The sequence below is a fragment of the Enoplosus armatus genome, chromosome 8, assembly GCF_043641665.1.
Source record: "Enoplosus armatus isolate fEnoArm2 chromosome 8, fEnoArm2.hap1, whole genome shotgun sequence".
NCBI classification, from domain to species: Eukaryota; Metazoa; Chordata; class Actinopteri; order Centrarchiformes; family Enoplosidae; genus Enoplosus; species Enoplosus armatus.
The window spans coordinates 8,550,956-8,575,663 of record NC_092187.1 but is presented as its reverse complement, the minus strand read 5'-3'; the positions used below and the strand labels follow the sequence as shown (position 1 = coordinate 8,575,663).

At 40.5% G+C, this 24,708-nt stretch overlaps 3 protein-coding genes across 6 annotated transcripts; all 3 read left to right on the top strand.

Annotated features, from left to right (window-relative positions):
* Positions 1-1,042: 1,042 nt before the first annotated feature.
* Positions 1,043-8,414, top strand: LOC139289547 (vesicle-associated membrane protein-associated protein B/C-like). Of its 2 annotated transcripts, none has more exons than XM_070911173.1 (6): positions 1,043-1,310; positions 2,674-2,826; positions 3,671-3,774; positions 4,144-4,224; positions 4,649-4,780; positions 6,366-8,414. In XM_070911173.1, exons 1-6 carry the CDS (start codon positions 1,253-1,255, stop codon positions 6,528-6,530), a joined length of 693 nt encoding a protein of 230 aa, XP_070767274.1. In that variant the 5' UTR covers positions 1,043-1,252; the 3' UTR covers positions 6,531-8,414. The 2 variants fall into 2 exon arrangements, with proteins under 2 accessions (XP_070767274.1, XP_070767273.1); XM_070911172.1 differs by having other exon boundaries at positions 4,592-4,780.
* Positions 8,415-9,876: 1,462 nt separating this feature from the next.
* LOC139288849 (charged multivesicular body protein 4b-like) lies at positions 9,877-16,459 on the top strand. Of its 2 annotated transcripts, none has more exons than XM_070910286.1 (5): positions 9,877-10,173; positions 11,955-12,132; positions 12,495-12,609; positions 13,281-13,407; positions 14,750-16,459. In XM_070910286.1, the coding sequence occupies exons 1-5, from the start codon at positions 9,990-9,992 to the stop codon at positions 14,812-14,814; spliced, it is 669 nt and encodes a 222-aa protein (XP_070766387.1). In that variant the 5' UTR covers positions 9,877-9,989; the 3' UTR covers positions 14,815-16,459. The 2 variants fall into 2 exon arrangements, with proteins under 2 accessions (XP_070766387.1, XP_070766388.1); XM_070910287.1 differs by having other exon boundaries at positions 13,281-13,413.
* An 871-nt stretch (positions 16,460-17,330) lies between these two features.
* Positions 17,331-24,498, top strand: eif2s2 (eukaryotic translation initiation factor 2, subunit 2 beta). 2 transcript variants are annotated; one of them, XM_070910201.1, is made up of 9 exons: positions 17,331-17,415; positions 19,218-19,401; positions 20,109-20,209; positions 20,437-20,566; positions 20,646-20,746; positions 21,392-21,540; positions 21,751-21,807; positions 21,962-22,047; positions 23,052-24,498. In XM_070910201.1, exons 1-9 carry the CDS (start codon positions 17,401-17,403, stop codon positions 23,225-23,227), a joined length of 999 nt encoding a protein of 332 aa, XP_070766302.1. In that variant the 5' UTR covers positions 17,331-17,400; the 3' UTR covers positions 23,228-24,498. The 2 variants fall into 2 exon arrangements, with proteins under 2 accessions (XP_070766302.1, XP_070766303.1); XM_070910202.1 differs by lacking the exon at positions 21,751-21,807.
* The last annotated feature ends 210 nt before the right edge of the window (positions 24,499-24,708 follow it).

Sequence of the window (24,708 nt, the reverse complement as noted above, 5' to 3'; positions counted from 1 at the left end):
TGTGAATGCTTCTTTTTTAAAATAATATAACTTTAGTCCATTTGTAAATGAAAACGAAGGATACATAAATATAGGAACTAAAAGGGGGGTTTTCAAGGTCATGCAGATGTCCCTAGCAGGGCTGGAGCTGCATTTTGGCGGGAATTTGGGGGGCTGCAATTAAAAATTTACGCAAAAGTGGATGTTTTGTAGGCTGATTCCAGTACTTTCAGACTCAATGTGTTTAAATGTTACTACGTCTAGACCAACAAAATAATAAGTAAAGGCTTCAGCATTTCGCCCACAGAACTACATGTATACTCCTCACAGTGTGGGGAAGTCTTTGAAACAGCATTTACGCTTTGGCTACATTGAACACGTAACGTATGCCGACCATTCGCAGAGCGTCGTGGGATGTATCGGTGTGATTGTGACCCAATTCTGTGTGAAGGGGCCGCGCACACCTTGCGTAGAAAAAAAAATAGAAGACTGGCTCATTTTTACGTTTGTAGAGCGGATCTATGCGGCGCAGACGCACCACTGGCGCTGCTGTCATGGTGTAGCCAGTTTCCTTGATTATAGTGGAAGTGCCCCCAAACACCCCGCATCCGCTAGGTGTTCAATGTAGCCCTCAGACCTCCTTGTTTGGAAATGGAATTTATATAAAGCCTCCCGGAACAGTTAATTGAATAACGTTAATGTTCAAAAAATCTGGGGGTGTTTGGTGGTGCGTTTAGGGGACTATCGTGGCCTCAATGTTTCTAAAATACTCTCTATGGCCCTGGTTCAGTCTTGATGGCTTTCTGGTGATTTTACTCACGTAGTATTTCAAAGTACGGTGTTATCTCAGTCTTAAACTGGTGTAAGTTGGTTGTCTTTGTGACAGTGTACATATATATGTATGAATGTAAAATTTAGCATTCAAGATATGAACGTTTCTTTTTGTAACGGTCAAGAAACCACCTGACATCCCGCACCAGCCCCGCCCCTTGTGTGACGTCACCATCCTCCTTCCTTCCCGTCTCTCCCTCCGCTGCTAGCACAGTTAGCACTAGCACGTTAGCCCCAGCAGCTGTCGGTGGCAGTCAGTCAGCCAGCCAGCCAGTCCGAGTGGTGGTGCATTTGTAATCATCCTCCTCCTCCTCCTTCCCTCCCGTAGAAAAACCGTGGACGGCCGGGTTGTTTCTTCGGGAGCCAGCTGCTTCACCTCTCCGGGCTACCTGCGTTAAAATATTGTTGTCCTCGCCGTCACGACAGGAAGAAGCCCTGGGACATGGCCAGAACAGAACAAGTCCTGGTGCTAGAGCCACAACACGAACTGAAATTCAGAGGTAACAGCTCGCTAACGCTGAAGCAGAGGGCAGGGCCGGGGGGCTAGGTAGCTAACCTAGAAGGCGTTAATGATAGCCACTGTGTCGATTTCTGCATTAACCAGTTAACGCTTACTAATGTGTCGTTCTTTGTTTTTGTTGTTATTAAATTAGACGGATATAGCTAGCCTCAGCTGGAGTCTACATTGTGTGCGCGACAGCAGTGGCGATGACAGGTGAAACGACACTGTGTGCGACGATGCTAACTAGCTAGCTAGATAGCAGTCAGCTAACCTAGCTAGCAAGTCAGACTGCTAGCTGTCATTGCAGCGTCAGGGCAGGCCCGCCGTCCCATTTCTCTAATTCACTTATTTGCTCCCTATGTTTCGTCTTTTATCCTCTGACAGTATGTTAAACATGGTGGTATGATATAATACTTGGAATACGCCTTCCTGTCGGTGTTGTTGATAACAACCGGCTGCCAAGAAGTGACTATTCTAGCATTTTCTACGATCAGGGTGTCATTGCTTAGCCTTATTACCATGCTTATTTCACAATATTGTTAACTAGCAGGCTGTGATTGAGGGCTTTACCGTTTACTCTCACTGTGCAGCCTGAATTCCTTTCCAGCTTTTCTATATCCATTCAGAATGATTGCGAAAATACAGACTGAGCTGGTGGGCCAGGCATAATGGCTAAATTCTAAGATACTTGCCTTTGGGTGTGATATTGCTGTAGAAATGGGTCAAGCGATGGCCTAAGGTGATGGGATCAGTCAGTAGTGGGTTGTTGGCTGATTGATTATTGCAGAGCTTTGAATGCAAAGAAGAGCAGGAGAAGATGCATACACCCACTCAGTTACTGATGCACAGTGTAACTCATTAGAGCACAAAGCACAGCAAGGTTGTTTGTCCAACGCACATTTCCAAAACCAAGGTCCAGTTATCAAGAGGTTGAATATTCTACTAGTCTGGAGTCATTAAACATGGTTTTATGAGGGGTACTGTGAGGGTGATATACATGTTACACAAGCAACAAGAGAACATTAGCTCTGGTATGTCACAAAGATGCCCATCCAGTAAGTTTTTTTTACAGCATCCAGTTTTTGGCAAAGGGCGGGGCATGAATAATAAAGTAAGAGCTTGCACACTTTGCTGCTCTTTCCACTGTTTTAATGTTTAATGTGCATTTTAACGTGTTTATTGTAGGCTCTGTGGAGTCCCTCACAAACACTACTCACATATTCATCCTTGCAGACACACAACAAGTGCCCACTGAGTCTTGATTCTGAACCAGGAATCTAAGCCATGCAAATGACTAACAAACCTGTACCCAAACTAGCAGACCCTTGGGTCACTGTTCTGTTTCTCTGTGTCCTCCTCAGGCCCATTTACAGATGTCGTCACTGCCACTCTGAAGCTCACCAACCCCACAGATAGAAATGTGTGTTTCAAAGTCAAGACAACTGCGCCTCGCAGATACTGTGTGCGCCCAAACAGTGGCATCATTGACTCTGGCACCTCCGTCAATGTTTCTGGTTGGTAAACTTTTTTTTTTATCCTCTTGCAACATATGTGAAAAGCCCAGGCAAATGTGATACTGATTCAATCAGATATCTGTATTTTTAACTTTGCAATGTGATGATCTGTTGTTGCTTTCAGACAATATGTCTAAATTACGGCGAGGTATTTGATATCTTAGGAAAAAAATCACTAATGTACCATCTAATGGCCGAGCGGAACGAGGCGTTTATTGATCATTTCACCCAACAGCAACACTAAAATAAGTTCAGAAAATTGTTCTTATTACTTTTCTTTTTACTTTAATGCAGGCTGTAACACAAGAAGAAGACAGTCTTAAAGCTATATCAAGCCCTCATGATAATCACAATCCTAGATGAAATCTAGTTTCATATGATTAAATTGATGTAGTTCCAGGAATAGAACAATAAATGCAGAACTACCAGCCGGCATGTATTGTCTTTCAGCACCAAAATAAATCTTCTAGTCTCAGATCTACCAGTCATTGTACTGATACAGCAGTCAGCCACTTGAGGTTAGAAATATTGTTTCTAATCATCAGGAGGCATATCTGTGGCGTGGGACAAAAACACCTAAGAGCTCTAAAATAACTTGAGTTTTTTCCTTGCTTGTTATATTGATGTTTGAATTAAAATGGCTCCGCACTTCTATCGTATTCATTACTGTCAGATAATTTGTAAATAAAAGATATAAACATTCATTATGACCAGAATCATTAAGTAAATGATCATCCAAGCATTGAAATGAATAGGTTGCATAATAGTTGTTATGGGGCAATACAGGAAGTGAGTCTTTCCCTAATGTTCTGGCTCTCCATTCTGCCATTGTTTTTGTCCACAGTTATGCTACAGCCTTTTGACTACGATCCCAATGAAAAGAGTAAACACAAATTCATGGTGCAGTCCATGCTGGCTCCATACGACATGACTGACATGGAAGGAGTTGTGAGTACCAGAGCATGAAATATGATTTGGGATTCTATTCTTATTGAATCAGGTAGTTGATGCCTTAAACTACCTGTTATGGACTACCTGACTGTTGACCCTGAGTTTTTCTTGACGAGTCACACTGCAGGAATTAATATCTTTCAGAAACCTACAGTACCTCCAGCTGAACTCCAGCTGAATCAGTCTGTCTCAGTGTGCAGGAACTATTCTGACATTCTTACATTTATAATACACGTCCCAAATCCTTTTGAAGATCATTTCTGTTTCCTTTGAATTACATGAAAGATAAACTCAACTGATCTGATGAATCCCTGAATGAACTCTCACTGTCTGTCTCTCTTTCCCTCTTGATGTTCTCGTCCACAGTGGAAGGAGGCAAAGCCTGAAGAGCTGATGGATTCAAAGTTGAGATGTGCATTTGAGATGCCTCTAGAAAATGACAAAACTGTAAGTCTCACTCTTAAGTTATGTGTCCGGTGTAGATGCACAAAAGTCAGTTTCTCACATCCCCATCAAATCTACAAACTTGTATTTCACAGATTTGAATAAAAGCCGACTTATGATGACCATTTTAAACCTTAAGCACTAAAATCATTGAAACATTCACATTGCATGTTTCTTAAGAGTTACATTTTCTTCCTTTTGCTCAGTATTTTCTCAGTCTCCTACCCATCAGCGACACATCACTGTATCACCCATTACATGCTTATTTCTTCATTTATGATTTATTTGTTTGTACTTTCATCTCACTCCCTGCCATGTCTCTGCATGTTTCTTTACACCCCTTCCTTCCTCACCCTCACTCTCTCCGCAGCATGAGAGTGAAAGCAACAAAACTTCTTCCTCTTCTTCCTCTGCCTCCTCTGTTAAGACTGAGCACTCCGCGCTGCCCAAGTCGGCCAGTGCCTCGCTGGATGACGGAGAGGTGAAGAAGATCATGGAGGAGTGCAAGCGCCTGCAGATGGAGGTGCAGAGGCTACGGGAAGAAAACAAACAGATCAGGGTGAGACGCACAAAAACATATAAAAGAGGCAATCAGTCTGCGTTTTCTTTCAGCCTTGTATTTTCTACTCCAGCACTTCCTCCATCACACACAGTAAAGCAAAGTTGGAGAGTTTCATTCTTGCATGATGTGTCACATCTGAAATACAATGACAGGATAAATGATTATGAAAAAAAAGCTTTTTTTATTTAAATGACAGCCACCATAAATAGTCAAACATTAATTTTGTAGACTTTGATAAGTGCTGCTCCGTATGAGACTGAACCAGAAAAAGTTTGTTATTGTCCGAATGGTAAAGTCTTTCTAAATGAGGCTGTCGAAGATAGAAGCTGCACATATCAGGTGACGTTATGTAACTTTTCAAAATCTCAGAAGTCTGTCTGTTTTTTATATTTTTCTGATATCGTTGAGACCTGTAAAAAAAATTCAGCACCAGTGCCAGGAATAATGCTCTCTCTTTCAGTCAGAATCTAAATTATGAAATTAAAAATTAATAACCTTTACTTGCATTTGGCAGAGCTTTAGTCCAAAGGCTCCTCTCTCTTCACTGTTGCCAACTCTTTGCAGGGAGAGTAGCTCTTGGTTGTTTAAAATGTAGCTAGAAGTCACCAAATGACGTCATCAGTAGACTTGCATATAATAATTTGAGGGGGCAAAGTTATCACTGAAACAAGTATGGCAGGAAATGATGCGTGACAAGGATGTTTATTTCATAACAAGCAGGAGGCACTGATACAGTAGAGGCTCAAAGAGCGTAGCATGTCCTGATGGACTGCTCCTCACTATCTGGTTGCATTCATGCACTTCTTGAATGGATATTGTTATGAAATTGAATAACAGATCTGTACATTCATGTGCTTGTTGTTCAGAAAAAAAATCCATTGTTGATATTGATACCAGGTTTTTTTTTTAAACGGCACACAGTTGTGTTATCGTGGCAGATTGAAAACGAAAGAAAATGTCCATCAGACGTGTGACCTGATTCGGAAGTCGTGTGCTTTGCTGTAACAATATTTTCTTTACATTAAATGTAAATCACGCCTAGGCAACAAAGGTGTCATAAGACTCTAGTGTTGTACTAACATTGGGGATTTGTGTGTACTCCACTTGTGATTGGATATTTCTGACCGCACTTGAGGGCAGCAATATTATACCTTCTTCCGACAGCTCAGTGAAAAACAAGGCTGTCCACTATGATGGCACTGATGGTGTTGTGAAAAGCCAGACTCTTTACCCTTTAGACTCTTAAATCTTAAAACAGAGCTTGTTATCGGTATATGAGAGTTTAAAAATCCAATGATTTGCTGTCTGACATAACGCAGAATTTGAACATTTTTGATAAGGATCCCTTAAATTTGGTTATTAAAGAGTTGTGACCAAGATACGTATTGAGTGGGAAATTTTACAGTTGAAAACTAAACTTGTCAGTGCTCTCTGGTAGGCAAACTACATAATGATGACACAGTTTCTAAATGACTCTCGTTACTTGATCAATATATACACCAATGCCAAAATATCTGTGATGAGCTGTAATCTTTATCTGAGTGTGTGCTGAGCGTTTTGACTGTATCTCTCTTCATCACAGGAGGACGACGGGCTGCGGAAGAGAAAGGTGACCTCAGTGGCCGCTCCTCACTCTTCTTCCATGGCGACCTCGGCCATGAGGGACGAAGGCCTAAGCACCCGTGTCCTGGCGCTCTGCGTGCTCTTCTTTGTCATTGGAGTCATCATTGGCAAGCTGGCCCTGTAGAGACACAGACAGACAGAGCACAGTGATGGACGGACGGCGTGCTCGGGAGGACACGTGTCAATGACGGCAACGGGGATGTCTTCTGGGTTTATGTTGATTTCTCTTTCCTTTTTTTTAACATTTAAGGCAATATCATGATGGTTTGTCTGGATGTAAAATAATTTAATGTGTAAAAAGAAAACAAAGGAAGGCGATCACCACGTTAAACCATGAGTGCGAGCGTTTTTGTCACAGGTCTTGCCTTTTTCTTTTTCTTTTTCTTTTTTTGTGAAATAATCACCACCTCTGATCTGTTCTCTCCGTCCATCCCTCCTTCCTAAATGATCTTCCGCAACTTGCACAGGTAACAGTTAGTGGTGTGTGGAAGTGGCTTCACGCTGGCTGAATGTCTAAAGTCTTTCATTGATTCTTTATTGATTCTTAAGTCTTCAAGTTCCTCACTCACATTGTCTATAAGAAAGATCTAACACTCCTCTTCTGATAATCTCTCTTCCACTTATTACTGATAATCTGCAAGGAGAGATGAACACAAGTGATCAGTGAAAGACTTTTTTTTCTAGACTCAAACTCTTACATATTGTCTTCTAAACAGTATGCGGTAAAAATGTGAGCCAGTAGAAACTGTGTGTGCGCGTGTGTGTGTGTCTCTTCTTGATTTTGCCTCCTGCAGGAGCGCTGATGTGACTGCGTGTGGATGTTTTTATGTAAGGCGACCACAAACGGTGAAATCACAGGCTGTTTTAGGACGAAGGAAGAGGGGTGGTTTGAAAACAAAACTGTCATCTGAACAGATTTCCTGTACACAACAGAAAATGGGGGTGTTAAATCAGATTTAAAACCTTTTGATCATTTCAGTCGCTAACCGGACCAAGGAATCACTAGAAATTCAGTAAATCTGTTTTCGGGCCATTTGTAAAATTATAACTCAGTAAAATCAAGATTATAATAAAGAATTTATGCTGCACGGTGATCTAGTACAAAAACAAAGCTGTGATTTAGTGAAAGACATCAGATTCTCCCAGTTAACCCTTTAATTTCTTCAGGTTGAGAGAGAGAGAGAGAGAGACACTAGTCAAAAAAGACTAACTGTTCCCCCTTTCAAGCAGTGAACTTGCAAAACAAACTCGGACATTTTCAATATATAACATCCAGTACGTGACAATAGTTTGGACACCTTGTTTAATTTTGCCCATGGAGTATTGTATTTGCGTCCTCTAGTGTATTACAGCAGTTGTTTGCTTTTTTTTTCTTATATTATCATTTAGCCACGATGCTTCTGTTGTTTATAATATTCAAATGCACTATATTCAAGTGTCCACTCTGCAGTCTGCATGAAATGACATGGATTTATTATGATTATTATTATTTTTTTGAGTGTTGAAGTTATATTAGCAAAACAAAAAAAAAAAGACTTGTCTTTTCAAAAGGGACCATCTCGAGTCTGGTTTATCAGTTTGTGTGTGTGTGTGTGTGTGTTTTGTTTCCTTTTGATTTATCTTTTCCTTTTGTTTCCTGTTGGCCTCTGGTGGTTGCGAGATAACTGAGACAACACAGCTGTATTATCTCGGCTATCACATGACCATCTAAGCAGGTTGGTTAAAAGAAGAAAAGAGAGAAAAAGAATAAATATCTGTATTTTTCGTTGCCAGAGGGAGCTCGGGGAGCAGAGAAGTGGGAATGTGGGCGGCTGGGAGGAGGACTGACCTGTGAATACACACTACATTAAAGAAAAAAAGAAAAGGCATCAGTGCTTCAGACCACACATGCAAAGATACAGTCACACAACAATGTAATCACACAGTAATTGGATACTCTTTTGTATGTATATAAAAATAAAAAGACTTAAAAAGATAACTGGCAAGGTTATTAACATACTGTAGTAAAGGAAGAAAAATAATTAAACGACCACCATGGATCATCATAATGTAGCATCATAATGAATTAAAATACATAAACCCCCAACTGTCTGCTTCTGTGAAAAGTTTACTCTTTTTTCTTTTCCTTCTCATTTAGTTCAGATTGCAGTCTTTGGAAGAAGATTGTAAGATGTGTGTGTGTGCATTTGATCGTGGACTAGCAAAAAAAACATCTGGGGTTCAGAACCACTAAACCAACTCGCTTATATAGGGAGTTATTCAGTACTGAGATAAAGTGGAAGGAAATAATATGTATAACTTCACTGATTTTACACATGTAGATTAGTGCTATTTGTGAAAACAGTTTATAATCATTCTCATGTTATAATCAGGGGCTTGAGACTACACAATTTTAACAGAAAGCCGGTTCAAAGTTATGGCCATTTATGAGGTTGGAAGGGTCCAAGGAAAAGATGATATTGGTTGCATTGTGGGAATTGTAGGATCCAGTGGTTTTGGAGTTTTACACATACAAGAGAGTAAAAGGATATACTATGGCATTCTGCTGCATCAATTTGACTGTTTATTCAATGTCTCTGATGCAAATGACCCAACTTTATATGTAAGTGCTATTCTAAATTGCTGGAGTACCCCTTTAAAACCTTAGAGCCCCACCGGGCATGTTAAGACATATATCAATTCTCTGATTTGAATAGTCATTTGTGTCTAAGAAATACTTTCTCCAAAAAATGTAATTAGTTTGTTCAACTTTATTTAAATTACATCTACTCCTTCTCCCTCTTTGAACAATCTAGACTGAATATGCAAATATTTTTCATTTCAAAATGCCGGACACTTGATGGCTTCCTCTGGAGGATTCAAGTTTCCAAATCATACTAGTGTAAATTGAATATTGAACGAACCTCGAACTAATCCTGCTTGTAAGTACACCATTTACATGAAAGTGAAAACAACCTTCAAGTTTCAAACTCTGCACATACATCATTCTGCACATGCAAGGGACCTAACAATAGGCAAAACCCAAGTTTGAGTGGAGGGGATCTTTAGGGCATTTGCACCTCGGGTCACATAGTTACCAATATATCAAAACTAGCAAATGTCACCAAAGTATTTAACAGAAAACTAAACCTAAACCGGGAAAACTAAACCTAAACCGAGTAACAGTTACTGTTAAATATTCAGTCTTATCACTGAAATTCTTCATTAAATGAAATGATGTACAATCCTGAGAGCAAGGGAAGTAAACGGCACCGTGTAGAGAAAATAGAATGAATTTTAGTGCAAAAAAATAGATAATATATCTATAAAATAGATAAATACGATACAGTACTTTCCAGTGCTCCAGTTGTCCAGAAGATGGAGACAGAGATCAACAAGCACCTCTCACCCCTCATCGGGCAACATGACGTCATTGGGCCTTATCCAGGAAGTAGAAAAACATCAACAATCCTTCCAGGTTCCAGGCTAGGGCGAAGTGTCAGTGTAGCCTAGCAGCAAGGTAGCTAAGCTTGATTTTCTCGGGCATTTCGCAGATTTGTTTTATTTATTTTTTTAATAATTAGTGTGTTGTAGCATCCCAGATATGTCGTTGTTCGGTAAGATATTTGGAGGAGGAGGAAAAGGAGCAAAAGGACCGAGCCCACAGGAGGCGATCCAGAAACTCCGAGAGACGGAGGAGATGCTAACGAAGAAACAGGAATTTCTAGAGAAAAAGATCGAGCAGGAACTGCAAATTGCCAAGAAGAACGGCACGAAAAACAAAAGAGGTGAGATATCAGGGCGTGATTTCTGATGGTTTCTGCTCCTTATCGCCAAATTGCCTGGTCAACAAGCCTAAGCTAAATGTTAGCACGTTAGCTAAGTTGGCTAACTTTCCCGAGCTGTCATAACTGTTGGCAGCCTCACCTAGCGTCGTTATCACGGCTATGGTTGCCACTCGAGATAAGTGGATGTTTTATCGGTTGTGTGACATTTTATTATGTGATTATTGATTATCGTTAACTTGTTTTCACTGAGGTAACGCTAGCCTTGTCTCCTGCCACAGTATCTCTGGTGATTTTTGGCGTCTGATCGATCAGTGACCATTTCAAATCAAAAGACTTAGTTAAAGGTGTGGCAAGTGACACAGATACAGTTAGATATCCTACTGCAGAGAGACTGGCAATAAAGTTATTGGCTCTGTGTGTCGGGACAAGGGTTGAGCACTGGAGGTGCACATGTTAAAACGACCGAGGTATCGCTGTCAGAGAGGTGGGCGTGTTTGCACCTTGGTCAGAAGTCTGTATAGAAACCTACAGACCTCCAGCGGGTCCTACAGCTGCCTGAAAGGTTATTATATAAGCTAATGATGCCATAAAGCAAATACAAAGACGTATAAACTTAACGTTGTTTATCACTAGTGATGGTGGGCAATATGGAAACAAAAATATTACAATAACCAGAAGACCCTACTCTGATACTAACACAACATGATACAAACATGTTAAAGATGTAGGTGTTGTAGGGCACCTGTTAATTGCTCTAGTGGATGTAAAGCACACTTGATATCACCTAGAGCAAGGATGCCAAACTTGTAATGTTGTCGACAAAGTTTGACATTTTGACCTGAGGATGGCATGAGAGAAAAGCTCCCAGAGGGTCTAAATTAAAGTGTTGTGTCCTGTGGGGATAGTGAGTGTGGTGGGTCGGCTATTGAATCTATTCTGATTATTACTTGTGTACAAATGGACATTTTGGGCTGATGGCATCGCTAGAATCAAGGGGTCACCAAAAATGGTAGGATAAACGATAGGTTAAGGGCTCACCAAAATTAATGGCAATCATCCTCACAAGCATAAATACCCAAACCAAATTTCATGCTGACCTGACCAGTAGTTGCTGAGATATGTATAAGTGTAGGACAGAGAGAAAAACGGATGGACTATTTTGCCACAAGTGGAGCAAAAAACATCACTGTCATTACAATGATATGATATAAATCTATATTGCCCTGCCCCACCTCACACTTAAGGTTATCCATCAAGTGAAAAATCACTGGAAGTTGATAAAGAAGTCACAGACCCCTTTGTGTTCATTGTGCATTCAAAAAAAAAAAAAAAAGCATTGTTCTTGCACTTGGCTCGAATGATTTCCTCCTCCGACTCCACAAAGTTGGACAGAATTAGTCAACCTAGCATGACGCTCTCTGATAGTTTCACTACAGCCTGTCAGGTGTAAGTTAGTGGTTGTGGTCATGTGACTGCTATGGCTCATTTCACTTCTTCTCTCCCCTTTTTCCATTTCATCAGCCAAGTGCCAGTCACAGGCTATATATAATTGTCTTCCTTGTTGATGTAGCCGTCACTAACATAGCAGATTAGTGCACTCTTTATTTATGATTCCACATAGTGGTGAATCACTGTACTTTAACAGAGGATAAGATGTGGCGCTTATCTGGCTCATGTTCCTGTTTAAGGACAAAACAACCCCCATGATTCACAGTTTCATATCACTGCCAACTGTCAATCTATTCATCCTGACTCCTTTCCTGCTTTCTTCCTCCCCTCAGCGGCTCTACAGGCCTTGAAAAGAAAGAAGCGGTACGAGAAGCAGCTCGCCCAGATTGATGGCACACTGTCGACCATCGAGTTCCAGAGAGAGGCTCTGGAGAATGCCAACACCAACACTGAAGTGCTCAAGAACATGGGCTTCGCTGCCAAGGCCATGAAGTCTGCCCATGAAAACATGTAAGAGCTGTCACCCAGTCACTGATTAAGTTATTTATAATTTGATTGCTCGAGCGTTTGCCTGAAGTGAAGCCTGTTATAGTGTAGGTATAGTATATTTGTAGTCTGCGGCTTCTAAATTGCCTTCATGGGATTGCAGGGAGAGTAAAAAAAGATTCAGTCTGCTTTAAATCAATGGGAAGATTATGAGGAATATGTTTTGCTTGTAACAGAATACTGAGGATTTGACCCATATGCAGTAATCCCTAATCCAAACCCATCAGCACCGTATGTTATTTGAATCAGTGACAGGTTTGGGTAAAAGGTATAATAGTGCATTCTGTTTTACTCACATATGAATCCTCCTCTGCTCGTTGTTTCAGGGACATAGACAAGGTGGACGACCTGATGCAGGACATTACAGAGCAGCAGGAGCTGGCCCAGGAAATCTCCGACGCCATCTCTAAACCTGTCGGCTTTGGAGAGGAGTTTGATGAGGTGGGCGACGTTTTTTATATTTATGAGGTTTCTTTGTGGTATTTTCTAAATGCAGTGTGTGATTGTGAACTGATTCCTGCTTTAAAACGGATGGCTGTATATCTGCTATTGCCTCATTTATTTTGTGAATAACTGTAAAGATCGCCTCAAACTAATCTGACATTTCAGATCTTCCACACCGTCAGCTGAGGACATGTTTGTTTTTCTGTTTGATGACATGTTTAACCCGGCAGAGCAAAGTTCAGCATCGTCCTTGATGCTGTCCAGCATTGTTTTGTGACGTGTCAGGCTAAACACAGTTTGTTGTGTTTCTTGAGTCATTACTCTGGCATTTATGCTGTTGAATCAGCTTGATTTTTGAATGGTCTTATTCAGAGACCAACTTCACTACAAGTGATGGTATTCAGTCATCCTGGGATAATATGGCAGGAAGAATGAATACGCCTTTTCTCTAATTCTCAGTCAACTGACTTGAATTATTTTAATTAAACTCTCAGCGAGACTTTTTACTCATCAAGTGTACAGATGCATGAGATTAGGACCAGATTATAACACCCTACACTCATTTTGACAAATTTAATCTGCATTGTTTTATTAGGCTCAGTATTTCAGTGGCAGAATTAGTTCGTGTTTATCCTCATATCTTTGGTGTTGATTGCTGTGTTTCTCAGGATGAGCTGCTGGCGGAGCTGGATGAGCTGGAACAGGAGGAGCTGGACAAAAACCTGCTGGAGATCGGGGGATCAGAGAACGTCCCCCTCCCCAACGTGCCTTCTACTTCATTACCTTCCAGACCTGGTAAGAGCCTTTGGAAAAGCTGATACAACAACTGTGTGAGCCGGACTGCATCATCTTTTTATAGGAAGATAGTTTAGGAAGTATGTTTTTTTTGCTTTCTGGGGGAGAGTTAAAGGATTTTTGCTGTTTTACAGGGGATTATGACGAGATATATAATGTGTTAATTAGAGGTGCTGGTATGCAGATTTTCTTATTCTTGGAGAGAGCCAGACGAGCAGTTTCCTTCTGTTTCTAGTCTATATACTAAAATAAGAAAACTGGCTGCTGGCTGTAGCCTTATATTTACCGTACAGACTAGAGATGCACCAATATGGAATTTTTGGGGCGATAACAGGTAAGTATCTGTTTGTTGTGGCTGATGTCCATTCGATAATTGATGACATTAAAGGCATGTATAGCACGTAAGCATGTATAGGCTACAAAAACCACAAGAATAACTTTACCTTCTCTTGGACTAAGTAGTGGTTATCGAAAGCAACTGAACTCCACTGTGTTAGAAAGGCTGCAAGCCTTTTACAATAAACAGTCCTGTGGCATCATTCATCCTGTCCTCTGTCCTCCTTCCTCTGCTGCTGGGGACTAACAGAGGACTGGTGACACTGGTAGAGAGGAGGGACTGACTGGTCTCAGCCTCAAAGTCCACAAGAATTCAACTCATGTTCAGAAACATGGCTAATTAGTCTCAACCATTACCTCCCTAACCCTAATTAGCATTCATAACAATTCGCTGTTAGCATAACAAGCTCCGTATGGGTATGTGTATTGAGAGGGGACAGCAAGTTGACTGCGGGGAGAGCGGTCAAAGACGTCTTATTTCTGCAAGTTCATGTTCTGCTTGTTCAACATGTGTTTAATGAGTTACTATACTGTCTCCGATACTGGTGGATTTATTTGCACGTACAGAGCAGAGCCGTTGACGACTCGAGTAAAATATAATGATCCGTTTCATTCTTTCCACTGCGGCCTCTAGTTCAGCCCTGCCCGCGTGTAAACAGGCAGCAACTCAGAGAGCAGAGGAGAGAAAGACAGAAGAACAAATCCCCATATAGAACCAGGTTTTAAGTGCCATCCCTAGTCCACATCTGCCACCAATATATCCTTGATCGCTAGTACCGACATGAGTAATATCAATCTTCTCATCTAACTCTTGACCAGAAGGAGAAGGCAAGTTAACAATTTCCCCAAATGTCGAACTTTTGCTTCAAGCTCAGCTGATGTAAAGTAGAGGTTTGTCACTCTGGAGATCCCAGGCTATAAAACCAGCTGAGATCAGCTAAACATAACTGTACTAATTCATTCACATCTCTCATGGCCTTTTCCCCCTGTCTTTTCTCCCCCAAAGCCAAGAAAGAGGAGGACGAGGACGACATGGAGGACCTGCAGCGCTGGGCGATGGAAGCCATGTAAACGCGGCGTCCGCCACATCATACCTGCATCAGAGAGTGAAGAGGAAGGAGCCAGGGGAAATGAATGGACTGATAGGATGTTGTGTATGAGTGTTTTTGTGTGTCTGAGGAGAGCTGACCGTCTACTTTATGTAACACTACGAAAAAGCAAAAATGCTGTAGTCTTTCTTTTCCCGTTCCCTTCACAAATATGGAGACCCCTGGGTGCTCAGCAAACGAGCCAATCAGGGGGCTTTTCTATTGAAGCTCTATCACTGTACCTTGGCAAAGTCACCTAATATATATTTACCCTTGATTTTAATACAGTACTAGCACTTCATGGTCCTCGTCCTGTGCAGGGCAGTTTCAGTGCCCGCAGAGTTCATATTGAAGTGTAACATTATGAGCTCTGTGGTGCGATAAAGGAGTTATTGTCAGATTAGTGTTACCGACTGTGTGGCGTCATTAACGTCACTGGATGACAGGGGAATTTTCACAGGAGCTTAATCCTAAAAGACCTGTTTCCGACTCACATATTTACCTGTGTTTGTGGCGTTAAAACTCGCTGGATGTTTTTTTTTTGTTTTTTTTTTTCCTTCTTGACAAAAATAACACTCCTTTGCTCTCGTTTTTTTTTTTTTTTTTTTTGTTAGCTGCTCTTGAAAATAGGAGAACAGCTCAGCATGAGCTGGGTGATGAAGCTATGAGCTCTGTGTTTGCCAGAATCCGAACCTCTTCTTTTGTTTCAGGCTGCGTACTTTGTCCCCCCACCCTCCTCCTCCTCCTCTTCGCCTCCTGTCGCCATTTCAGCGACTTCTCCCTCCCCCTCAAAGGCGTTCCCACCAGTGGTTCTTGTTATTTGGTGTAAATATCCCAAATGTGTCTCTTTTTATATACTGTATTTCTGCCATCACTGAGAGGTGCTGTTGAGGTTGTACGAAGCATGCAACAATGGGGAAATCACAATACAGATCACAATGCACGGCTAGAAAGAGAGATGTTAAACCTAACACTTTCATCCTGCTCTGTCTGTCTCGGTCTTTCTCATAAGGGTTTTTGTTTCAAATTGTATAATGTTAAAAATAGTAATAATAATAAATTATCATCACACCTTATTAACTGCATCTTGAAAGAGCTGGTGGTTTATAAAAGATTAGATTATAGTCAATCTACAACATCAGCGTTTTGGAATTAAGAAGAGGTAATTCCTTTAGTTTTTCAAAGTCATGATGTACATTTTTTACATAGAAAAAAAGAACATAACACAAGGATGGATGGACAAGCATGTTTGCATTTCTATGTTTTATTTATCCAGATGAGAATATTATTTGCAAAATCATTAAAGGTTTTCAATTCTTTTATTGTCGTGGAAGCTGTATCTTTTCACGTTGTCATTGTGTGATATCAGCATATTCAGAGTCATAGTTTAACACCCGCACAGTCATGATGGGAAAACTGCTGTGATTTAGGATATAATGAGTTGTATGGGTGCAACAGCATTTCCGACTTGTGGCTCACAGAATGAATTTGTACCTTTGACCTGTAAGATTGTTAAGGGTCCCAGGGTAGCGAAGTTGTCGTTTCCAACTGATGCACATTCAGTTCTGCCTTTCAAATTAGCGCTGCAATTAATGATTTCCGTTATCCATTAAACTGCAGATTATGTTCTTGTTGAGTTAATTTTTTTTGTCATTTATAATATGTCAGAACTTTGTGAACAAATGCCAAATTTGTGTGTTTTGTCCGACCAGCTGCCCCAAACCTCAAGATATTCAATTTACTATCGAAGAAGACAAAGAACAAGTAGTAAATCCTCAAATATGAAAAGCTGGAACCATCAAATGTGTGGCATTTAAGCTTGAAAACAGACTTAAATGAATAATTTAAAATCAAAATAGCTGCCAATTAATTTTCTGCTGATCTACTAATTGATTAATAGGCAAATCATTTTAGTTGCAGTTCATATCAACACAAAAAGAAGGAATGCAAGCCATTGTCTACACTGAGTCAAACAATTTGGACACCAGCATTTTCTGATATATCTCAAGCAATATATGAGCAAATACATTTTAAGTAATGACAAGTAAGTAAGTAAGTAATGAGATCTTAATCGTAGTCGTATGAGGCAGCTGTAGCAGACCACATTAACTATATTTGTCCTGTGTTTGGTTCTGACCTCTTTCTTGATGCCCTATTAATACTCATGGTGTTTATATGCCCAGGTTTGCTCAAAATGATATGAATTGGGCTTTAAATTATATGCTTATTACAGAGGCATACTGCGACATCTGTAGGGAAGAGCAGAGTATATGTATACAACTGTTATTCATTCATTTTTCTTTCAATTCATTTTCTGTGATGGAACAGGTCCTTTATACATCTACAAGCTCATAATGTACATATTAAGCAACAGTTTGTTGTGCAGTTGTGCTCTTGAACACTGCCCAACTGGAATGCGCCGTCGCAAAGTAATGACGTTGGATTTTGCGACTTCACGCCTGCGTACTGTGAATTCAACGCTGATGCAAGACATTTTCGGCGCAGCAGTGTGGGACTGATCGAGGAATAAAAAAGCAGCCAGATTTCAGTCACTTTTCAGCCCGCAAACATGTCAGGAGACGAGGTAAGTCATCTCGTCTTATCCGCTGTTTAGTCAGCGTCAGTGCGTAGACTTGTTGGGTGGAATTAAGGTGAATTATCGGATGTGATCGGCGTTTAAGATGACTTTGGGCCTCGGCACAGCTGCTCCCCTCCCTGTCCGCACCAGCTCTCACATGGCTGCAGCCGAGCTAACAACGGCCTGACCAGCCAAAAGGACAAGAAAATATCCAGTACACCACTATATCGTGATATATCACATCACGTTGATCATTAATACTTGCAGTGTTTTATCAATCCGCCCTGTCACAGCTGCTGGAAAACTCAAATGAAAGACTGAAGTTAGCAAACTAGCTAGCGTTAGCTAGCTGGCCGTTGACTAAGCTGCGGCGCTAACGCTGAATGTTCTCTACCAGAAACAAAAAGCTACAATGGTTTAGTGTTAGCTGTTTATTCTGGATGGACTGTTTGTTCTACACTAAAACAGAGTCGTGACAGAAAAACACCGTGAGAATACTGTCTACATCCAATTCAAAATTAAATATTGAATGTAAGTTAACTGTATTAGAGCTCTAAATGAATTTAACGTCGTGATTGCAATGTGATCTCCGCAATTGCAGTTTGAGATGACCCTTGGTGTTGTAGGGAAATAGTCTCTCGTGATTGTTAATTATTAGTTAATATGGGTACGATGACAAACAAGGAAGGGGCATTCATAGTCTTTGTCATTTAGTTGCAGCAGTTACAGTTTTTCAGAAAATTCCATCAGTTATCTGAGATAGCAAAGTCATTAAGACGAGGAAGAGTGTCACAATATTACACAACCAAATCCCAAATATCATCAAGTGTCATATCACAACACCCATATAAAAGCTATATATATATCGATTTTTACAGTTGTAACACAAAATACACGTTTCTGGGTGGCTGGCAGGCGTCTGTGGTGCTGCAACTCTATATTTTTAATTATCAGTTCATCTATTATTGTTTTGATCTGTTGTTTACTCCATCATAGTATGACAGAAAATAGTGAAAAATGTCCAGGTTGACATATTCACATTGCTAGTTTTGCCCAACAAACAGTCCTAAGTCTAAAGACGTTCAATTTTAATATCAAAAAACAACAACAACAAAAAAGCAAACAGTCCCCATTTGAAAAGATTTTAGCCGTTTTTTGGTAAACATGGAGATTCATTTTGCAGATTAATTGTCTTTTGATTGACTAATTGATTCATGAACTGTTTGTTTCATCTTTAATCACTTGATATTCTATTAGAGGACACTTCAGTCAGTGCTGGCCTGTTTTAAATCAGGGCACATAATATGTTACACTGCAGAAAACTGTAGCAAAAGCACTTATGTTTTGTTTAATGTAATTCACTTTCATTGTTGAAAGTTTCATTGACGACAAACACACTGTAAATGGCGTGGTAGAAAAGTGATAATACACTCAGGTGACCTGATGTATGAAAATAACAGAATCAGCAGAGGAGATGTCCTTCCCCTCTGCCTCATCTGGTATGTTGGAACACATTGTCCTGTAACTGATACTGATCACAGTGAAAGACACTGATAATGATCTGCAGTGACAAATAAAAACTGACTCTCATCGCGACCGTCATTTTACCGCAGTTGTCAGCAGTAGCCGGGAGGAAAGTGGCTGGCTAATTTTGTCAGATGGTCTCCCAGGTTATTGAACCACAACTTATTTCTCCCATGGGAAAAACTGTTAGAACCATGTCATGGTATAACCGTGTTGGCCACCATTTCATAAATTTGTCAGCAGTTGTAAAACTTGATTTTCTCTCCTCTTTTGTTCTCCCTTAGATGATTTTCGATCCCAACATGACCAAGAAGAAGAAGAAGAAGAAGAAGCCCTTCATGCTGGACGAGGACGGAGGAGAGGGTGTGGGAGGAGAAGAGGCTAAAGAGGTGGAGGCAAAGGAGGCAGAGCCAGAGGCTGGAGACGACAAAGAGTTGGATCTGGATGAAGATGAAGGCAGGAAGAAAGGTTATAAGAGAAAATAGAGATGCTCTGACTGAAAGCTGACATTTCAAGCCCCAGTGTCTGTGCATGTTCTTTTTGAGGGATGTTATACCGTACATTTAACTGCCAGCCTGCATTAAGTTACAATTAAAGGGTAATTCCAGCATTTTTAAACCTGGGCCCTATTTTTACATATTTTGGTGTCTAAATGCCTAAAAGGTTAAGGAATTTGGAAAGGTTTGGAATTGGTCCAGTTGATCACCTCAGCCGGGAGCCATGAAACGGGCTGAAATGGCTGCAACGTATTCCGTAAAAGGCAACTGCGCCCGTCAAAGTACATCCACTAAAAGCCCCAGACAGGCTCAGAGTGTCTGGCAACATTATGGAAAGGAACTCTACAGAGGGTTGACCTTTTTGTTAAAGAGTAAGATCGTTTTTGTTAAACCAGAAACTGAAGTCTTGCTCAAGTGGAAGTCTCGCTGAAAAGCAGAAATGAATCTATGTAGATATTTTGTATATACTACTGGCTTATTGAGTTATTGCCGTCATCCTGCCATGCTTTCGTGTGTACTGATGCCAGGTCAACACATTAACTAATGAGGCAATCTACTGGAACAATGCCAAACCTTTTTGTACCTGTTTGTCATTTAGACCCCAAAATATGTTTTAAAAAATTGGTTTTAAAAATAGCAGGATTAGCCTTTAAGCAGGGTTTTTCTTATCTTCTCTAGAGCCATCCGATGATTTGAATGACCTGAACTTCTTCAACCAGAAGAAAAAGAAGAAGAAACCCAAGAAAGTATTTGATAATGATGTGGAGGAGGGATTGAAGGTCAGTCTCTGCTAAACCACAACCAGTTTTTCTTTTTTCTGCTCATCACTGCACCGTCTGTGTACTTCTGTTTGCTTCCATCCTCGGTTTGTCCTTCTGATCATTTTACATCAGCACTTCTTATTCCACTTCTACCGTTGCTTTCCCTTTTCTTGTCGTAACCACATCCATGTGGTCATTGCTCATCATTTCTTCACTGAATCTCACTTTTCATTGGTCCAATTCAGGAGCTGAAAATTGAAGGAGAGCAGACAGAGGTGCTGGAGGAGGACAACCTGGACCTGATGCTTCCCACCAAAAAGAAGAAGTCAAAGAAAGTGGACTTTGATGAGGGAGAGATACTGGAGAAGGATGACGGTGAGAAGGCACCACATATTTAAAGTAGAGAACCAAAGGAAGACACATGTACTAATAGCTTTGTATGATGTGTTTCCAGCACTGGAGGACGATGAGGGGAAGAACAACGATGGAATCTCATTCAGCTCCTCCACGGGACCAGCATGGGCCGGCTCTGAAAGAGACTACACTTATGATGAGGTAGGACAGCTGTAAACTAAAACACACACACACACACACACACACACACACACACACACACACACACACACCACTCAGCCATAAACAGATAACCCATTCTACATGAGGAAGGACAACTTGTGTGTGTATTAACAAGTGGAAGAACGTAGTGAGGGGGAAATAAGAGGAAGGTTTCTCAATTCTTACCATCTTTTTTTCCTGTAAACTGAACAAATACAAGACTATCTTTTAGTTGTTTTGTAATGTTACCTACTAAGTTATGCTATTGCAGATGTTTTCAAAGTGTAGGGAACATATTTTTAGATTCACCTTACATTTCCGGAGGATATCATTGAATCTGTCGTCCATCGTGTATAAATGTCATTACATCTGCTCAGAAATCACAGAAAAAAGATGCTCCTTTTAACTCCACTAACTGGAGAATCATCACGTTTTAAGATTTCAGGATTGTTTTACATTATAAAAGCCCTGAATGTCCCATCGACATGGTTCTTATTTTTCTGGAATACTGACACACTTGTCTATTCATTTATATACAGTATTGAAAACCTGTGGACATAAAGACAACAATTACACATTGTTAAGATCTTGTCCTGACGTAAGTGCGGTGAGTTGGCGTAACTCTGTGCGCCATCTTTGTCTCAGCTACTGAACCGAGTCTTCAACATCATGAGGGAAAAGAATCCGGACATGGTGGCCGGAGAGAAGAGGAAGTTCGTGATGAAGCCTCCTCAGGTGGTCCGAGTGGGAACCAAGAAAACCTCCTTCGTTAACTTCACAGACATCTGCAAACTGTGAGTCTCCAACACTAATACACACTGAGCTCAAACACTGCATCTGTCAATCCCAGGTCACTTTGACTGAAACCAGTTCAGCTGATTCAAGCCTTGTATCAAACTATGTTCTCTTCTTTTTGTGAAATATGAGACTAATGGTTTGTTTGACACCAAGACTACATTTTAAAGTGCTATCTACAAACTGACCTTTCATGTACTTCATCACAGGTTGCATCGTCAGCCTAAACATCTGCTCGCTTTCCTGTTGGCTGAGCTGGGAACAAGGTCAGTGTTTGTATTTACAATGATGAAATTGATGAATATACAGTGATTGGATTTTGTGTCAATTTTAGGCGCTAGTTCTCCAATGAAAGGAAACATTTCTGTGTGCACTGTTTAATTTGTGTTTTTTCTTTGTGCCTTTTTTTTCTGTTAACAGTGGTTCCATAGACGGAAATAACCAGCTTGTGATCAAAGGCAGATTTCAACAGAAACAGATAGAAAATGTGTTGAGAAGATATATCAGTAAGTAGCGATTAAACGTATTATTTATGGTGAACACAAATCTTTAATTAGACTCTTGATGAAAATGAATGCTTTGGTTTTGTTCATGAGCAATGTGTTTTCTTTCTGCCATACTCACTCAGTGTCCGTATTCAGCTTTGCTCTATGAATTTAATACAAGAATGATTTATTGCATTTACAAAGAAAGAACACTTGCAACCAGGACATGTATCTGGTATCATTAAATCATTTTTACCAGTCGTGACAGCCCCTGGCCTACATTCGTTTAAGTCGAGGGTCACTGTTAATAGTCGATCTTAACTTATGTTTGCGCAAAGTACTATATTAGTATGTGGGTGTGCTACAGCCCATTAGTACTGAGTACACGTAATGAAGTAGTAATGACTGCTGAGTACTCGTGGGTCAGAACGTCAACATGTTGACCGGCGTTGTGGCTGGTGTGATCCCACTGCAAGACGCTCTCTAGTTATTTGGAGGAATTTTATCTTGCATAAAATCATACACATTGGCAACATGCCTTGAATAATAAAACTAAGCAATTACGAATTAAATGACTGCTCCCACAAAGTTCGAATTTCACATCAAAATCCATTTATAATTAATTAACTAATTTGTAAATGTAACCTCTCTTTATGAAGGAAACTGATAAAAACAGTCTCTTAAAGTTTAATTGAAATTGTTCATTTTATCATTAAATTTGACTTGTTTTGATTAGGAAAAATTATTTTTCTAAACAGGCTTCATATGATAATGGTAGAGCTGCTATTTAATAAAAATAGGTTTCATTTAATAGACCTCCATCATTCCTCACAACTCTGTCCAGAATTCATCATTCAGGTCTGCACTGGGTCTTGTTCAGCGCCAGGTTTTGACAAGGAAGAGAAATGGGTTTTCTGGGTTTTTTGTTTTTTTTTAATCAAGTGTTTTCAACAGAAATGTAAATGAATACATAGTTAACTCCTGTGTGTGCTGCAGTGCTAATAACTGTCTTCTCGCCCCTGCAGAGGAATATGTGACGTGTCACACCTGCCGCTCTCCAGAGACCATCCTGCAGAAGGACACTCGCCTCTATTTCCTGCAGTGTGAAACGTGCCACTCCCGCTGCTCCGTCGCCAGCATCAAGACCGGTTTCCAGGCCGTGACGGGCAAGAGGGCGCAGCTCCGCGCCAAAGCCAACTAAAGACCACCGAAACTGGGCTCCACCTCCTCTCTCTGCCTCCCCTTTCCCCTCAGAAGGGCCGAAGCTAGGGGTTGGACGGCCCCTTGATTCGCTAAAAGGACTCTCTGAATCGAACTGCGGGAGGGTTTGGCTGTTGTTTAGTGTGTCGTGGCCTGACCAGGCAGGGAGTGAGAGAGTATCTAAAGCTGACAGATGGGGTTCAGGCACTGTAAGCAGATGATGTGTACTACATACGCTGTTGGATGCATTTGATATGTTGTCTGGCAGATGAATCCTCCACCTCCCTAGGGTTTGTTTTTTTTCGTATTTGCTGTGATTCTTGATTCCTGCAAGAAAACTTTTGATTTAATATGGCTTGAATCCTTCCTCATTCATTCTTCTTCAACTCTACATACACCAGACATGAATAATTCTTCAGATGAGGGATACATTTCTCCACGCAACCAGCCAAATTGTAATTAAGCTAAGTTGATCTACAATGACAGAGCTTAGTTGCTCTAGTCATTGTAGCCATGTGGCTCATGTGGTCACCTGTTTTATTTTTGAATTCCACATTGCTTAAACTAAAGGCTGTGTTCTCTTTTCTGGTCTGGCCCTAAATCACAAAACCTTTCAACAATTTCCTGCCCTAACTCATCAAAGATAAGTCTCCAGGCTGGAGTACGTATAGGAAGACTGTCACTGTAACTAGTCTGTGACGGTCTCCTAACACAGACTTCCTTTTGATCATTTTATAGCAGGAGATGACTACAAAGTTAAACAACTAGGGGTTGATAAAGTGGAGAGCACCTTCTCACTGAAGACTTTAATAGAGATTTTGTGTGAGACAGAAATTATACAGTGTGTTAGTGAGTGCTTTTGTGGCATTGATGAGCGCTTGTGTATAATTTCTTTTGACTTCTGAAGTTAAGGTCAACACATTTTATCAAACATTGGAGAGTTGATTAGGATGTGAAAATTAAAATAAGTTTTGTCAAGAAGAGCAGGTTTCTTGAGCTAAGCCCCTAACACAAACACCCAAATGCTTCCCCCGAAAAGCAGCTTCTGAGCAGGAACTTTAGATCAGTCTCCTCTAACGGGTCATTATTTTCAAGTGTGTTTCAAGAAGTGTACACCACAAGCTAGCTAGGATATGAGTTTCAGTCCAATGATACTGGCTACATGATATTTGTTCTGTTGTTGTTTGAGAAGGATGTGAATAAGAAGGTCTGGCTGGAATCATTTTAAAACCTGGTTTTTACAAAAATAAAATATTCTACTCTCTCTCTCCATCACTGCTCTCTCTGCTTACAGCCATGTTGCCACAATGTCTTTCGCACCGTAAGATAATTGGTGACTCCCTGGATCGAGAACAACTTGTAATTTTGCTGTTAATGGAATAGTCCATTTTAAAAATGAATAGCTATGAAAATCTAACCATAGTGAATTGAGACGGTTTGCTCTTTTAAGTAAATGATTGATTGTTTCTCACTTGACATCTA